The sequence below is a fragment of the Aspergillus piperis genome, assembly GCF_003184755.1.
Source record: "Aspergillus piperis CBS 112811 unplaced genomic scaffold BO85scaffold_4, whole genome shotgun sequence".
Classification (NCBI taxonomy): Eukaryota; Fungi; Ascomycota; class Eurotiomycetes; order Eurotiales; family Aspergillaceae; genus Aspergillus; species Aspergillus piperis.
The window spans coordinates 268,971-286,323 of NW_020291594.1; the positions used below are offsets into that span (position 1 = coordinate 268,971).

At 49.9% G+C, this 17,353-nt stretch overlaps 5 protein-coding genes across 5 annotated transcripts; all 5 read left to right on the forward strand.

The window, feature by feature from the left end:
- On the forward strand, positions 1-1,682 carry BO85DRAFT_508816 (uncharacterized protein; the record flags this gene model as incomplete). The annotated part of the gene is made up of 1 exon (XM_025664478.1): positions 1-1,682. Exon 1 carries the CDS (start codon positions 276-278, stop codon positions 1,680-1,682), a length of 1,407 nt encoding a protein of 468 aa, XP_025518057.1. The 5' UTR covers positions 1-275.
- Positions 1,683-2,360: 678 nt separating this feature from the next.
- On the forward strand, positions 2,361-10,040 carry BO85DRAFT_485296 (polyketide synthase; the record flags this gene model as incomplete). Its single annotated transcript, XM_025663319.1, has 12 exons — positions 2,361-2,415; positions 2,473-3,253; positions 3,303-3,414; positions 3,461-3,853; positions 3,922-4,746; positions 4,804-6,233; positions 6,838-7,000; positions 7,052-7,741; positions 7,793-7,999; positions 8,049-8,126; positions 8,174-8,248; positions 8,310-10,040. The coding sequence occupies 12 exons, from the start codon at positions 2,361-2,363 to the stop codon at positions 10,038-10,040; spliced, it is 6,540 nt and encodes a 2,179-aa protein (XP_025518058.1).
- A 973-nt stretch (positions 10,041-11,013) lies between these two features.
- BO85DRAFT_446715 (acyl carrier protein) lies at positions 11,014-11,563 on the forward strand. Its single transcript, XM_025659563.1, has one exon. The coding sequence runs from the start codon at positions 11,192-11,194 to the stop codon at positions 11,519-11,521; it is 330 nt and encodes a 109-aa protein (XP_025518059.1). The 5' UTR covers positions 11,014-11,191; the 3' UTR covers positions 11,522-11,563.
- A 1,543-nt stretch (positions 11,564-13,106) lies between these two features.
- BO85DRAFT_466745 (glycosyl transferase) lies at positions 13,107-15,364 on the forward strand (the record flags this gene model as incomplete). Its single annotated transcript, XM_025662142.1, has 3 exons — positions 13,107-13,840; positions 13,893-14,802; positions 14,864-15,364. The coding sequence occupies 3 exons, from the start codon at positions 13,107-13,109 to the stop codon at positions 15,362-15,364; spliced, it is 2,145 nt and encodes a 714-aa protein (XP_025518060.1).
- A 1,082-nt stretch (positions 15,365-16,446) lies between these two features.
- On the forward strand, positions 16,447-16,709 carry BO85DRAFT_485299 (uncharacterized protein; the record flags this gene model as incomplete). The annotated part of the gene is made up of 2 exons (XM_025663320.1): positions 16,447-16,531; positions 16,585-16,709. 2 exons carry the CDS (start codon positions 16,447-16,449, stop codon positions 16,707-16,709), a joined length of 210 nt encoding a protein of 69 aa, XP_025518061.1.
- Positions 16,710-17,353: the final 644 nt, after the last annotated feature.

Here is a 17,353-nt window from a genome sequence, read left to right on the forward strand (position 1 = left end):
TGTTTCCATTAGTCGGCCGATTGCGCTGCCGAAATTTGTATCGCGCTCCACTGAGGATTGCATGATAGACAGTGGCCTTTCCATCTCACATGTCGGATCAGCACGGACGAGGCTATACTTTATAGTGCGACAACTAACAGCCTATTCCCACCCCACTAACATCTTAGGCCCCCAGTAGACGAGGCTTAGAACCTAGTAACACTTCAATCATCTATTTAACCATCGACCATTATTATTACATCGACCCCGCAACGGCCACTACACTTCTCACAATCATGCCGTGGACTACAACCGAGCACTCGCCGAACACTCTCACCCGGCCCCTTGGCCCTAACGAGGTGTTCATCAAGCTGGTCAGTGACTTTGGCCACCCACTAGGCCGTGAACACTGGGCAGTGAACTACACTATCACCATCCGTCCCCGCGGGGACTTCGAAGCCGATCTCCTCCCAGCCCTGATCCGCCACAGCTGGTTGCACCTGCGCTTCCAACACCCTAGTCTAGCCGCGCATCCAGACTCCTCCAACGCCAAACTCGTGTACACAATCCCCGACTCTGTCGAGACCCTCAACCAATGGGCCTCGCAAACCTTCTTCATCAAATCGGACGCCCAATCCGCCGACGATGTGATCCGTACCATCGCACCCGCCCCTGATGCCCAACTTTACTACATCCCAAAATCCTCGCAAATCCTCCTGCACACCGCACACTGGCGCACTGACGGAGTAGGCGGCTTCCTCCTCCTTGGCCAGCTCGTTGACCTAATGTCCACTCACGCCGACACCATTCTCTCAGGGAACCTCCCCGACCCCTTCGACGCCTCCACCTGGGGAACAGAAACCACCCGACTATCCCTATCCGTCGAAGAAGCCGGCAACATGACCCTAACCCCGACAGACGAGCAAAAGGACATCGCACAGGAAGTAGTAGAGACCTTCGCCTACGCCCAAGGCGCCATCGGAATCCCATACACGGGCGACGCCACCACCATCCCGTCGGGCACCCGAGCCGCCGAGCTAACCTTCGCCCCGGCGACCACCGCCGCTGTTCTCTCCGCCACGAAAGCCCGGGGCCTCGGCATTACTGCCGCCACGCACGCAAGCGTCGCAGCAGTAAACTTCCGGCATGCTATCCCCGAGCACCGTGCCCAGGGTCGTCACTATACCAGCACTATCCGGCACACGCTGCGGCCGTATATGCCCCAACCATACTCCGGCCCCGCAGGAGCCGCCACGCTGTTCACCACGGGCTGGATGTACCGCGTCGACGCCTCAAGTACCTGGGAAGAGAATGCGCGCAAGTATCACGCTGAGTATCGGCGGGGCCTTACTGAAGAGTATATCCTCGCTCATCGCGAATATGCGACTATGTTGGTGAAGTTGCTGCGGAACCTTCCGGCACCGGATGAGCCGCCGAGTGATGTCGATATCAGTAGTTTAGGGGTTCTAGAGAAGTATTTGCAGAGGGAGTATGGAAGTCCTGAGAGTGGGTTTAGTATCTTGTATGCGGGACTTGGGGTGGAGATGCTTGCAAGACAGGGCGTGGTGTATGTTTGGACGTTTCGGGATCAGTTGACGTTGAGGCTAGTGTTTAATGAGGCGTATCATACGGAGCAGCAGATGGAGGAGTTTTTGAAAGATATCAAGGCGGATTTGTTAAGGGAGTTGGGGGTGGAAGAGTAGTGGTTGCTACATTGGGATGGGGTCGGGAATAGGAGGGTTCTTATGATTCTTCTAATGTGTGTGATATTTGCTTGACATTTACTGACTAGAAACACATCGAAGCGTTCCATTATGGGAAATACTAGGCTTGGTACATTTTCCTGTATCCCAAACTAAGAAATGCGACCGATACAAATCGCTTGGGTACTATAACTACCCCCGGTCAAGGAGAAGCAGCCGGGTTCGAATCAAGGGCAAGTTTATTCCGGATCTTGTAACTTGGAATATGCACTACCCCATCTTCTACGGCAAATTCTACAATAAACTTTACTGACAGCGGCAGCAATCTCTGCAGAAATGGTGGATAGCCTGTAGGAACCGGAGACGTGTACCAACAAACAGATAAGCATGCCGAAGCAGGAAATTTAACGCATCGTCCCAGTTTTTGTATGTCTTGATTTCCGCTTTCTTTTCCAGTTTTATTCGGCAATGCGTATCATGATGATTCACGCAGCATTCATTTTGAAGTTTGACCACGTCCCGAATTCAGGATTCATGTATCTGAAAACTTGACCTTTATATAGTTTTCGCTTAAAGAAGCTGCGAATAAATAGTCCGATAAGCACTCCATTATTCTTACATCAGATGTTATCACAAACTATCATCGATAAAGTCTGAACGCCATAACTGAGCCCTAGCATGAAGCACTCAACATCAACTACTCCCTGCGAGCCCATCGCCATTATAGGCATAGGTCAGAAACCTTACTCCCTCCCAAACCCATGATACTTCCATACTAACGTTGGCCTAGGATGCCGCCTCCCAGGCCAAGCCTCATCCCCATCCAAACTCTGGGACCTCCTCATCAACAATGCAACAGGCTATGGCCCCGTCCCACCCTCACGCTTCAATGCCGCAGCATACTACCACCCCGACGCCGACCGACCGGGGAGCATCAACTCTACCGGCGGATACTTTATCCAAGAAGACATTCGCGCCTTCGAAAATGCCTTCTTCGGAATCAACAACCTGGAAGCGACATCCATGGATCCGCAACAGCGAAAGCTCCTCGAAGTGACATACGAAGCGCTCGAGAACGCGGGAATACCTTTAGAAAAAGTCCACGGGACCAACACCGGCGTCTATGTGGGGAATTTCACCAATGACTTCTTGAACATGCAGTACAAAGACCCGGAGTACTCCTCCCGATATACTGCCACAGGAACAGGCTTGGCTGTGCTGGCCAATCGCATTACGCATTGCTTTGATCTACGGGGACCGTCGCATGTTGTTGATACGGCGTGTTCGTCGTCCTTGTATGCGCTGCATTCGGCTTGCTTGGCGCTGGATGCTGGGGACTGTGATGCGGCTGTCGTGGCGGCTGCGAATCTAATTCAATCACCGGAGCAGCAGATGGTCGCTGTTAAGGCGGGAGTTTTGTCGCCGGATGCGATGTGTCACACTTTTGATGAAAAGGCGAACGGGTATGCAAGGGCGGAGGGGGTGTCGGCTGTTTATTTGAAGAGGCTGGGTGATGCACTGAGCGATGGGGATCCTGTTCGTTCGGTCATTAGGGGGACTGCTGTTAATGGGTGAGTTTCCATTTTGGTGGTAGGGCTAGATGCTAATCATGCTGCAAAGAAATGGTCGAACACCGGGCATTTCTCAGCCAAGTGTGGAAGGGCAAAGGGCCGTTATTCGGGCGGCGTATCGTCGGGCGGGTCTGGATCCGGGAGAGACGGATTATGTCGAGGTACGCTTCCTCGAATGGTGGCAAATCTATATGCTGATAATGAAAGGCGCATGGGACTGGCACTAAAGTTGGTGACCCTACAGAAGTTGAGGCAATATCCGGTGTTTTTCAGCATCGGGCAGGACGCCCAACGCTCGTTGGCGGAGTCAAACCCAATTTGGGCCACAGCGAAGGGGCGAGTGGTCTGTCGGGTCTAATTAAAACCATCCTAACAGTCGAGAATAAGATAATCCCTGCGACGGTTGGGGTGAAAGTGATCAATCCGAGGATCAAATGCAAGGAATGGAACGTAGACATTGTCACTGCGAATCAAGCGTGGCCGGGATCCCAGAACCCACGAGCCTCAGTCAACTCGTTTGGTTTTGGGGGCTCAAATAGCGTTGCTATTGTGGAAGCGTGGGAGCCAGACCTGGTGACCAACGGGTATGGGGAGTCGCCGGTTGGGGAGATTCAGACAGGCTCTATTTCTTGCCTTTTTCGGCTCGGTCTGAGACGTCCCTCCGACAGATGGCCAGTGATTTGGCTGAACTCGTTTCTCACTCAGCTCATCCTGTTCCAATCAATGACCTGGCATACACGCTGAGCTGCCGTCGCTCCAAGATGGGTACTCGTGGGTTTTTCATCGAATCTCAGGCGAGTCTGAACAAGGGGCTTGATATGTCAAACCTGAGGTTAAGAGGACTCGACAATGAAGAACCATTCCCGTTGGGTTTTGTGTATACCGGACAGGGCACACAGTGGGCTGGCATGGCGAAGGAGCTTTTTAGCAATTGCAGCGTGTTCGAAAGTACCATCAAGTATCTCGATTCCTGCCTCCAAACTCTGGCTCCGAAAGATACTCCCACCTGGACGCTTGAGGGTATTCTGCGCGGTAAAGAAAACCACGATATCAGCGCCGCAGAAATATCACAACCACTTTGCACTGCGGTGCAGATCGCGCTGACAAATATGCTCAAAGACTGGGGTGTTTCCCCGGAGACGGTGGTTGGCCACTCCTCTGGTGAGATAGGGGCAGCGTACGCTACTGGGGCTATCGATGCCCGGCAAGCCATCTTCGCGGCTTACTTTCGTGGAGCTGTTGTTTCTGAGGTCTCTGCTGAAGGTTCCATGGTTGCTGTAGGTCTTGGAAAAGACCAGGCACAGGCGATAGTCGAGGAATGTGGGTTAACAGAGTCTGCTATCGTCGCATGTGCGAACTCTCCGGAAAGTACTACCGTTAGTGGCGATGCAGACGCCATATATTCTCTACTCAGAGTGTTTCAAAAGAGAGGCATCTGGGCACGGAAATTGATGACTGGGGGTACAGCGTATCATTCGCACCATATGAAGGCTGTGAGGCCGAGATATGAGGCTTTACTCGAGCGCTATTGAAGTATGACTGATGACCAGATCAGTGGTCAAGTCAACGGTCAAGTGCATGGTCACGTCAATGGATATCCTAACGGCTTTTCTGATGGTCATATTAACAGTCATGATAATGAGATTGTAAACGGCTACGTAAATGGAAGCGTTGATGGCCATGTTAGTGAGAAAGTCAACGGCTACGCTAATGGCCAACTTGATGGTCAAGGGGATACTCCCACGCCATCAGTGACCATGATTTCAACTGCGACCGGTGGCCGGATCAGTACAAATCAAGTCGGGACAACGAAATACTGGCGCTCGAATCTCGAATCCCCAGTACAGTTTGACGCGGCCATCAAAATCATCTTGGAGCAAGGGAGTTATCATCTGATAGAAATCGGTCCGCACTCGGCCTTACAGCTCCCCATAAAGCAGACTGCCTTAGTCATGAAACAGAGTCGCTATGCCTACAGTTCTGCTCTCATACGCCACCAAGATGCCCAGCTAACCACCCTTCAACTTGTCGGTTCCTTGTTCTTGCATGGACACGATGAGCTTCAGTACCATAAGATGTTCGTAGATACCCCCCAACCTCACGTCTTAGTCGACTTGCCGCCTTACCCCTGGGACTACAGCTCACCCACCCTATGGACTGAGCCTCGCGCCAGTGTCGAGTTTCGTCACCGCAAATACCCACGGCACGAGCTCCTAGGATCACAAGTATCAGGAGGGAACACCGCAGGTGTGACGTGGCGCAATATACTGGACCTCAATGAGGCCGACTGGTTGACTCACCATTGCCTGGGTGCATGGGTATTATTCCCCGCCGCGGCGTATATTGCGATGATAGTGGAAGCAATGTGCCAGGTTGCAGGGCTACAGCTGGAAGATAGTCCTGGAGTGGAACTTCGCAATCTCAACTTCGTCAAAGCACTCGATATGGACCTCAAGAAGAAGCCATCGGTGGAGATCTTTTCTGAGATGCGCCCGATGGCTATCTCTAGTGTGACAAATTCGGACACTTGGTGGAATTTCAGTGTCGTCTCGATCGACGGCGATTCACGGGCAACTTTGCATATGAATGCGGCTGTGCGGCTAGCAGATTCCTCGCCATGCATAGATCGGAAAATCAAGCTTGATAAATCAATGATGCAGAAAGATGCAGCCCGCGTCTGGTACGACAGGTTCCTTCAAGTAGGGTTGAACTGGGGACCTCGGTTCGCTGTCTTGGAGGAGATTTTCCGGGATCGCGCGCGGACGGCGCCCATAGCAGCATCTACTACACATCTTCAGCGCGGAGACAGATTTAGTCGGTACATTGCAAACCCGATTTCTATAGATGCAATGTTACAAACATCATTTATTGTGACTACTGGTGGCTGGGTGAGCAAACTCCGCGCGACGGTTCCTGTTGCAATGGACTCGGTATACGTCGCGCCTCCGTCGGCCCTTGACATGGATACGAATAAGCCATGGTATGTTGACACCAAGTCAGAGGTCGTGGGTTTTGGAACGCATAGAATCGATGCAGAGTTGTTTAATTCGTCTGGAAAAGTGTTGATAAGAATGAGCCAAGCTCGCTGTATTGCTTATCAAGGGAACAGGCAGGCGGAAACAACTGAAAAACGCAATCCCCTGCTGAGAGCTGCGTGGAAGCCAGATCTCTCTGCATTGACTAATTAGGGTCTTGATAATTATCTGGAACATTTCACTCGGGTTCACGGCTCTAATAAAGCGACCAACGACGTGCTGTGTTTGGTCGGTGTCCTGGATTTGGCCTGTCATCAACGTTGTAATAGCAACATCCTCGAACTGGGGAGTCAAATGCAGATTTCAGAGTCTGTTCGTGGCGTACTAGGTGTTGACTCCTCTTTCAGAAGGTACAAGTCCTATCATTGTGGGGTTCTGGTAAACGGCGATCTAGTCGGCGTGGGGGGTTTTCCGGAGACAAAAGATGAGTACAATTCGGATCGAATCCCGCAAGACAAGAAGTTCGATATAATTTTCGTCCCCTCGGTATGTTTAGCTTTGCGCAAGTCCGACTTACTCTAACACTAACTGGACGCCGGATATTGTCAGCAGACTCGCACCGGGGGCAACTGTCATCACGATAGGGGATGTTCCCAGCGACGGTATCACTTGGACAAAGACCATAAGAGGAAGTGACTCTTTCCCCGTGACAGTTGGGACTATAAAGGGCCTCGTTAGCCAGAGAACGATCATCGAAACCCCGACAGTCGTGGTAAGCTATTTCGACCACCTCTGAAAGCGTCTATTTCTGACAAGGGTACAGGTGACCCGAGATGAGAATATCACACCTCTAGACATAAAGCTCCAAAAGATCCTACAAGAACATCTTGGATCTCCCGTCACTATCGTTAGCTTGTCCCAGGTCAGCCCCGCAACCGTTCCGGACCGGGCATTCGTCATATCCACTTTAGAACAGCAGGAGCCGCTTCTGATCAGTATGAACGAGTGTGAAATGGCACTGCTGAAAAATATCACCGATCGTGTAGCCAAGATTGTATGGGTCGTCAATGGCGGTTTTATCGATGGAGAGAAGCCCGACTTCGCGCCGGTTCTAGGGCTCTCCCGTGCGCTGATGCTCGAACAGCCTTCACTTCAATTCGCGGTTTTAGATGTGGATGATGAATCAGCATCATCTGGAGAAACCCTACGTAACATCATCAATGTATTGGATCGATTGATCCATGAAAACGAGCCGGACTTTGAATTCGCCCAACGAGATGGCATCCTCCATATATCGCGCTGGGAACCAGACGAGCGTCTGAATGAAGCCTTCCGCCTCAAGCAAAACAACGGAACCATGGATCTTTCCTTAGCAAATGCCGGACGATGCAAATTAGATATCAAGGACCCGGGGCACATGGACACGATCCATTTCGTACAAGAAGACTATTCAACCTCCTTGCATCCGGATTATGTGGAGGTCAGCGTGAAGAGTGTTGGTATAAACGCAAAGGTATATCTCACGCTTAGAGTTTATCAGCGCTGTCAGTAACAAAGGATATAGGATCTGTATGCCATCAGCGCGAAGGTTGACACCAAGGATACAACATGTTCGTGTGAATGTGCCGGTGTCATCACAGCAGTGGGCGACAATGTGTCGGAATTCAAGATTGGTGATCGTGTAGTTGCAATGGCACCCAGTCATTTTGCAACCGTCGAGTGCTTGCCAGAATGGGCAGTGTTGAAATTGCGCGATGAAGAGGACTTCACAGTAAGCGATAGGTCCGTATCAACGAATAGGAGCTCATCCATGTATACAGACAGCCTCCACAATTCCGCTGGTATTTTCAACAGTCATTTATGCACTGCATCATCGGGCGCATTTGCAGCCAGGAGAGGTAAGCACTGTATATTCTAAGTCGCAAGGCTAGGCTTACCCAATTAGTCCGTTCTTGTTCATTCCGCTGCTGGGGGTGTTGGAATGGCGGCGATCCAGTACGCGAAGCATCTTGGAGCCAAGGTAAGAAACCTGCAGGCGCAGCGGTAATAAACTCCGATAAATCGGCTAAGCTAGTTGAAAGATCTTTGCCACCGTCGGAAACGAAACTAAAAAGTCATTTCTCGTGGAAAAGTATGGTTTAGATCCAACCCATATCTTCAGCTCGCGGAATTCATCCTTCCTTCCCGCCATCATGGAAGCCACATCTGGTCAAGGAGTTGACGTAGTATTGAACTCCCTGACTGGCGACCTTCTGCGCAGCAGCTTTGAAGCATGTGCCGACTTTGGCCGCTTCATCGACATTGGGAAACGTGACATCCTTGATCATGGCCTCCTGGATATGTCCACGTTCGGTCGCAACGTCGCTTTCATAGCCTTTGATCTATCTCATCTCTATCTCTCGAAGAACCATACCCATCACAGACTTTGGAAGACCCTACTCACAGAGAGTCTTCAATTAATGAGAGCCAAGATCTGTGAGCCTTGTTTCCCGATCAAGACATTCGAAGCGTCGAATATCACCGATGCATTCAGGCATTTCTCCTTAGGCACACGGCTGGGCAAAGTAACTGTGTCATTCCAAGTTCCCAACACCAAGATCAGGGTCATCCCGAAGAAGTATGAAACAGCCTTTATTGCCCAGAAGTCTTATCTCATGATCGGGGGCCTGGGCGGGCTAGGTCGCAGTATATCCAAATGGATGATATCTTGCGGTGCTCGACGGTTCATATCTCTCAGTCGTTCGGGTACTGACAAACCCGAGGCGAAGGACTTGGTTGATGATCTACAAGCGCAAGGGGCCCATATCATAGTAATCCGGGGCGATGTTTGCCGCTATGAGGATGTCGAACGGGCCGTGGCAGCGGCAGATTGTCCTATTGGAGGCGTGATCCAAGCGACTATGGTACTCAACGAGGCTATATGGAGTGATATGCCACATAATGCATGGTACACTACTATGGGCCCCAAGGTGCGGGGGACTTGGAATCTTCATAATGTGCTGAGGAAGAAGGGTCGAGACTCCCAGCTGGACTTTTTCGTCATGACTTCATCTATCTCGGGGACCATAGGCACCGCAACTGAAAGCAACTACTGTGCAGCCAACTCATTTCTGGACGCTTTCGCTCGTTATCGCAACCACCTCGGACTGCCGGCCATTTCCATAGGCTACGGAATGATTTCAGAAGTAGGATATTTGCACGAGCACGCAGACATCGAAGCGCTCATGAAGCGTGCAGGCGTCCACCCCATCAACGAAAACGAACTAATCCAGATCATGAATTTGGCTCTCGTTAACCAAAGGCCATGTACATGGGACCCTCGATACGATCACCTGGCAGGAAGCCACATTCTCACCGGTGTGGAATTCACCAGTCTCCAGGAGCAGCGGGAACGAGGATTCGAGGGTGATAACCATGTCCTTGCTGATCCTCGCGCGGCATTGTTCACTGCGTCCTTTGCCCGCGGCGCCGCGGGCGAGGGCAAAAGCGAAACACAGAATGCGGCGGCGCAACTCCCTGGGGATATTGCACGGGCGCTACGCGATAACCAAAATATGGAGTCTTGTCTTGATGCACTTCGGGCTGTTGTGTCGAAGAAAATCTCAAATCTTATTCTTCTGCCAGAGAATGACCTGAAAGCGGATCAGCCTCTGGGTGACTCTGGGTTGGATTCTATGCTAGCTGCTGAGTTTCGAACCTTTGTTTTCCGCATGTTTGAGGTCGACATTCCATTTATTGTGCTTTTGAAGAGGAGTACTACGGTTAATCATCTGGTCGATATAATTGCCCAGGGTCTGCGAGCGAGTGCTTAGATGTCTTTTGTTGCTAGTCAGGATGAAGAAGCGGTGTAATTGACAACAATAAGAGACTGCTAGTTGGGAACAGATTCAATGATCGACGAAGGGCTAGGATGGTCCTTCCGAATTTGTGGCATCTATCCCGAAATCCATTGGTTCAGTCTAATGACCTTTCAGTGGATATATTACCATGAAGAGAATATTCGATCTTGATAGACTTATCTACCTTCCGCGTATAAAGGAATGCGACCGGTAGATGTACCAATGACGACCCTCGAGGCAATTAGACAACATTTTTCTTCCTGGAACCACAGCTGGGCCAATGTAACCATGCCATTCCAGGTTTCAAATACGATACGAAACAATTCTTGATTATACTCAGAAGTGCTACCCCACAATCGGAATCTAGGCGGTCTATCTCTCTGAGTCAACGTTAGCACAGCCAAGTGTGAAAGAATGGCTTGCCTCCTGATATAAATATCCGCGGAGCTCAGCTCAAAAATCCGCGGAGCTGTCCTCTGGTATGGAAATGTCGGACGGAAGCGGCGAAACGTCGTAATATCTGTGGACAAACCTCGCCTTACGTCTCATTCTGCAACCAAGAGACATGCTACTGCTACAGTTTTCCGGGCTATTCTCGCTGTTGCGTCAGTGTCATTGCTGTCGCAAGAGGCCGTCCGAGCATGAAGCTACCCCAAAACACATGACATTCCCGAAACCCGGGGGGCTCGGCTCCAAGGCGAACTTTATTTGGAATAATTTCATCGAATGAGCAGCCATTGATAAGCTTCGGGGAGCTTATTGGAATGCTATCTTATCGCTGATCATTCTGTCATCATGCCGGGGTACTATCTATCGACGACGGAAGCGGGATACAGAATCAGCGCAATGAGTCGTGAAGTCATCGATATTGATACTGTAATGTCTTCACCTCTGTATATAAAGCGCACGCGACCACTAGCTAGTATTGGTTCCCTAGGTATCAGTCTCATATTTCGTTGCTTTTCGTTGTCAATATCCCATAACGTATCAGAGGGTCTTCAGTTGGACTCTTCCCATCCCAACTTTTTCTATCTCCGTGAGCTACTGCACAGCCAAGTCGTTCTTCCGACACTTCCCCCTCTCCCAAACAACTCAACCTACCGGCAATCTCCAATAACTACAAGATGGCTTCCGAAGTGGCGTACATGCACCCAGCCCCGGCCGTCGAGCCGCTCGTGAAGGATGCCCACGCTGCGTTCACTGAGCCCTTTGCCCACGATGCCGTTCGCGCGATTATATCGCAGAAGATTTCCAACCTAATCCTTCTGCCTGAGACCGATCTGGATGCGAACCAGCTTCTGAACGAGGCTGGTATGGGTTCCATGCTGACTGCCGAGCTTCGGATGTTTATCCACCGCACTTTCGAAGTCGATGTCCCCTTCGACGTGCTTTTCAAGGCAACTTTGAACAACCTGACCGATATGATCGCCCAGGATTTGCAGGCTAGTGCTTAGGCACTTCGTTGTCGCGCCTTATTGTTGGGCCGACGCGACCGGAGATGTTCCATAATGAATAGTAATAATGTTCGTAATGATATGAATGTGGTTGACCACTCGAGGGTATATTTCTTGATTCGGAAGTTTTGTAGGTTCTTCGTAGAGACAAGACATCATGAAGCCAGATTTCTGGCAAAGTGCCATTCTGAACGAAAGGGGGAGAGCATCAGGTCTAAGTGATGGCTTTGAACCCTTTCTGCTGTCACTTTCAACCTCTCACACCATCGCTGTTTCATCCTCGCTGGCATCTCGCCCCCATTTGAAAAAGGGTCCTGCTGACATGCTATTTTCAATTCCCTGTGCAGCCATCGGGGTCCATTTCTTCCAGCTCGTATTCTAGAGAGTCCCACGGACTCCTTCCGTTACTTTTAGCGTGATGTTTGTTTTTTCCCTGGCTAAGCGAACACCATCATCGCCAATGGGCTTCATACTACGCGATCATGTTCATTTCGCGTACCAAACTAACAAAAGTCAACGAGAAGAATCTTCACTGCTAGAGAAAACCGGATGAGACATTTCCAATCACGATGCTCTTTCTGTCTTAAAAACCAAAACAATGCTGATCCTTTCCTGTTATTTCATTCAGGAACCGAAGATTGCTATCGGCCCGCTAAGTGGAGATCTTGCGAACGTGGATGACGCTCACCGACCAGCCCTAAGCCCGCCGGGTCATTCCGCCACGTACTGAGGCGCAAAACTTAATCGCACAAAAATAGACAAAACTAGCCGGATGTCTCAGGAACGGACCCATCTAACTACCGACACTTGAGGGCTGGGGCCACCATGCCATCGTCTTTCCGTGGATTGCGACACCTTCCGCTCGAAATAGTAGCCATCGTGCTTGCTGGTTACGTAAAAGCTAGCTTGGCCTTGTTGGTTTTGGTCTACGACCTTGTTATTCCTTGTTTATCTTGTACGGCTCTTGCGAAGGTTACTTGAAGCTTTGTGGCTTCAGCCATTGCCGCAGATACTATGATGCTTCGAAAAATGTTTCCGGCATGCGGATAGTCCAATAGTCCAATGCCTTGTCTTGTGCGAAAACAAATACAAGAATTGCATTATGCCTTACTGTGATTTCTGTACACACACTACAAAAGCTAGGTCTCGAATTGGACGGCGGAGTAGGGGCGGATCCCATAGTTTCTATGGAGTCGATCCCCTAGCCCAACTGCTCCGCCAGGCTTACATAGGACATGTTTCTAGGCTGGTGGCGATTGCTGTCCGGTTCTGCGGAGGACCTGGACACGCTTCCTGTCCAACCATAGCACAATTTCAGACCCAGGTCATCACAGCCCATTGGTGATTTTGAATTGCTGATCCGCACACTTGACGAAATCTTCTGGATGATGAGTATTACTCCGGAGGATGATTACTTGGACCGGCTTCTAGCCCGACTAGTAAAGCTTTCAGTTGGGTTCAAGTGCACATCTAAGTGGACACCGGCATTTGTTCCTGGACGCTGTACCACCGGGCTCCGGCCTTTAAAGGACGGTTCCAGCCAAAAAGTCTTGATGGCCAGAAAAATCGAAAATTACAAGGGGAAATGTCACGCAAGCATGCTCGCAATTCCATGGTGGAAGATGTGGTCATTCCTGCCCATCTCCTGGCCGCCACCACCCAAGTAAATGGTCCCTGGGCAGCTCGGGATGACGAGTCCTCTGCGTCTGGACCTGGCCCTGTTCATCAGGCCATCCGTGAAGAGGCATTGGAAAGACAATTTGGTCAACTGCGCCGATCAGCCAGTGTCAACAGCTCGCACCCACAAAAGCCTAAGGATACTCGCCTCCGGCGCCAGAGTGCGCCCTTGAGTGTATCCGGGATATCTACGATTGCAGAAATCGAGCCAGCACAGCTCTCTCCCAACGGATCTTCTCAAGTCCAGTGGCAGCATGGCCAGGACGACCTTGGAGCACACAGCAGACAACTGAGCGAGTCTATTCCGGCGACGAGGGGTGACGCGTGGCCTCTTCCACCCCGACCTCACAGTTACCGTATCTCCCGCATTGAGCCGACAGAAGAGCCTCCCCAAAGGACAAACCGGCACAGTATATACGATGTGTACGAGAAAGCTAAAGAAAGGCGTGTCGCCCTGCAGAGAAAGTACTGGGTGCAGGTCCTGTTTGAATATACAGTCTATATCTTTCTCTTGGCCTTCATCTACTTCGTCCTCATTGGCATGCCTCTTTGGCGGGGCGCCGTGTGGTGGCTCTACTACGTAGTGCGTACCAAGTTTGTCATCCCGGGTGGATGGGGAATCACAATTGGCATTGCTATTCTGTAGGTATCGCTCATCGTCTTTACGACAAAAAACTAATGACCTACTACAAAGCTACGCGTTTACTCCCTTGTTACTTCTGTTCGAGAAGAACCCTCCCCCGGTGAACAGCGAATCCAAAGAGGCCGACCTTGAGGGCAATCGAAACTCAGCGAAAAGTACAGCGCTCTTAATTCCTTGCTATAAATCTGCCAACATCATCGGCCCTACACTCGACGCGGCACTACACATCTTTCCGCCTGAGAACATCTTCGTCATTGCGAACGGCAACTCTCCAGAGCCATTAGACAACACTGAAGAGGTATGCCGGCCATACGGTGTTAATCATCTATGGTGTCCAGTTGGAAGCAAGATTATTGCCCAGTTTGTTGGCTGTTACGCGGCTAAAGACTTTCCCCATGTTCTCCTGATCGACGACGACTGCGCACTGCCTCCGAACTTCCCTGTCGTTAGCGACCGACTAAAAGGCCGCATACAATGTATCGGATATACTATCAAGAGTGTTGGGCCAGAGTCCTCACGCGGAACCCTATGTCAGCAGGCACAGGACCTCGAGTACAAGATATCAGGCCTTCAGCGTGCATTTGCCGGTATCCTTGGCAGCGCCACATTCCCGCATGGAGCCATTTCTTTATGGAAGACCGACTTCCTCAAGCAGACCTTCCATGACCATCCAGGATTCTCTGTGTCTGAAGATTGGTTTTTCGGTGATAGTTGCCGTCGACTAGGTGGGCGCATTACCATGTGCTCTGCCGTATTCGTCGAGACAGAGACCCCATCCGCAGTCTTCTTCAGTTCAGGAGGCTCGCGAGGAGGTTTCGGTGAAATGACCATTTTCAAGCAGAGGTTCACGCGCTGGAATTTCTTTTTTGTCAATGGCATGTGGTACAACATGAAGTATATCTTGTGCAGCTGGAACCTCGGATTCTGGGAATTGGGTGCGAAGCTGTTTGTTTTTCAAGAGGTTGGTTCTATCACTGCGTATGTTTGAGAAATAAGATCTCATGCTTACCCACTAAAACCAGGTCTACGAAACACTATTATACCTCCTCGCTCCCTTCGTCCTACCGATCTCTCTTGCTGTCCAGCCAGCATTCTGCGGCATCATGTTGGGCGTCACCAACGGCTTGTATTTCCTGAACGTCATCATCTTCAACCTGGTACACCTACGCCTGAAAAAGGAAACCGTCACCTGGAAATGCTTGCTCCTCTACTACATGCCGTACAAAATCGTCCTTTTCATCATCAACGTCGTCAGCTGTTACTGGTCCCTGTTCAAGTACGCCCGGTACTTCGCCACGAGACATCCCAAGGTTATCGAGGATGACAAGGCTGTGGAGGTAGTGCTGCGTCTTGAAGATACCACGGAGAAAAACAACGAACCTAAGCCGACGAACAAGGCACCGGGTCTTGGTCGGAGTTTCTCGGTGACTAAGGTCAGGGCTAGGAAGACTAGCAATGCCGGTGCGAAGCCATCGGGGCCTGGAGGGGTTTCTGTTGCTGGTGCTGATGGTTCTTGGATTTGATTGAACCCCTACTTTCATCGGTATATATTTAGACTATCTTATTCTACCATTAATGTACATAATTCCTCTGAAAAGTCTATAGAATCGTTCAAGCGTATGAAAAGTTTAGTGACTCATTGACTCTTCTCCGGGTTGCAAGACACTAGCAGGGGGTGTTCTCTGGGTATTCAACGAAATTCAATGAATTGTGATGGGTTTCCTATTCAAATTTCCCCTAATTAAATCTGTGAAGTTTACGGAGGCCCAATTTACTTAGCATATTCCCTCTGGGAGGATTCTGGCCCCTGTCACCTTAGATCTGCGAATAAGTGGTCGAGTATAGGGTGCTGCTATTCATTGCCAGAATGCTATTCACGCCCTCTGATAACCCGAAAAATATTGACTCAACCGGAATATTCCATCCACGCTTGCAGTGAACAGTCTGGAAGATCTTGATCTTGGAATATGTCCAGGGAATCTGCCGGTGCTGAATTGGAACCCCACATGTATAAATAAATCTTTTGCCCATATTACAGGGCTTCGTACCTTGTACTTATGTCCTGGTCTTAACCGGGTAGAGATCATGGTTCTCTTTGAAGTAGGCAAAGCCTTACACGCTTCTTCTTCGCGATAGGACGACCTTGAATCGACTTCACTATCGTCTATATCTGGAGGGAATCTATGTACAACCACCTGAGGAAAGCCACGTATCTTCACGTCCATTCTATAGTGCATATATGTAAATGGCAACCTTCACTCCGATCATATGAAAGACTGGACTACTATATCCGATTCATTAAAAATATTCAATAAGCAGAAAGAGCAATTTAATACCGAAAACAATCATTATAAAGATGCAGCCAACACCCATTGGCCATCTTTCTCTTCCACACATTCGATCGATCTCAGTCCTACGTACCCTGTCGGGCCCTGGTAAAGAGATGACCCGTCCTTCATGTTCTATTATCCATCCCATATAACATGGTACTGCATCATCCCATTGTCGCCCAAATCCAAAGATCTTGAGCTATCTCCATCAACTGAATGGGCTCTTGGGTTATTCAGTTCTTGAGGAATCACAGAGCTTGCGAAAGCTCTTCACTATGTCTGGGAGGAAAGATGATCGAATACATGCACGTCACGCGGGCTATAATACTCGGTACAATATTGCCTCGGGACTTATGAATGGTAAGTACATTGGGTATTGATAGCATCACTTGCGTGCTAAGAATATGATATAGACTTTATGATTGTGACCATAATGCTCTACATCCTCTGCCACACTCATACCCTTCTGCCTCGACCTGGAGGCATTTTGGACGCTCCAAATTGGTTTCCTATAGAACGACAATCGAAGGCCTTTTGAGATCGTCGTCAAGAAAGGAGAAGTGACAAAGTTAATACAAAACTCAAGGACACTAGCAAAGCCACACAGTATTGCTACGATCCTGCCAATGTTTCATTGGGTCGTAGCTCAATATTTGCATATGGTGACACCAAATAACCAGAGCTACCCTATCCGTGGGTCAAGTCTCTAATCTGTATCCAACAGGAACAAAGAGGGACTACAAATTCTGTAAGGGGCTGGAAAGCCCCTCGCGGTCTTAAGAAGAAAACCGAGGAGGTGATAGGCCTGCTCAATAAGCCAAGCAACGAAGGCACATATACTATAAACCTGCTGAAAAGCACATGCAGCAGCTAAAAGGGCGCATAAAAAGATGGATCCATTCCATAATATACGGGGATACAAAGGAACAACAGCTTCCATAACCATGAGTCAAAGCACCCAACCCGTATATTCAAAGAAATGGAAGAGTTATATGGGTTGTGTTGTTGGGGCTGCCAACGAGGCTCATGGGGAAGTTGAGGAATATCACAAAAGGGCATGCGCCTAATCCATCTTTTCATGGACTTGGTGTAGGGCCACGACATCTCTCTAGGTCAAACACTGCCGGCCGAGGACATTATAGTTATTACGCCATACAACGCCCAAGGAACACCACTGGCCAG

Coding starts and splice junctions, on each gene's coding strand:
- BO85DRAFT_446715 (XM_025659563.1), top strand. CDS start 11,192: ATGGCTTCCGAAGTGGCGTACATGCACCCAGCCCCGGCCGTCGAGCCG.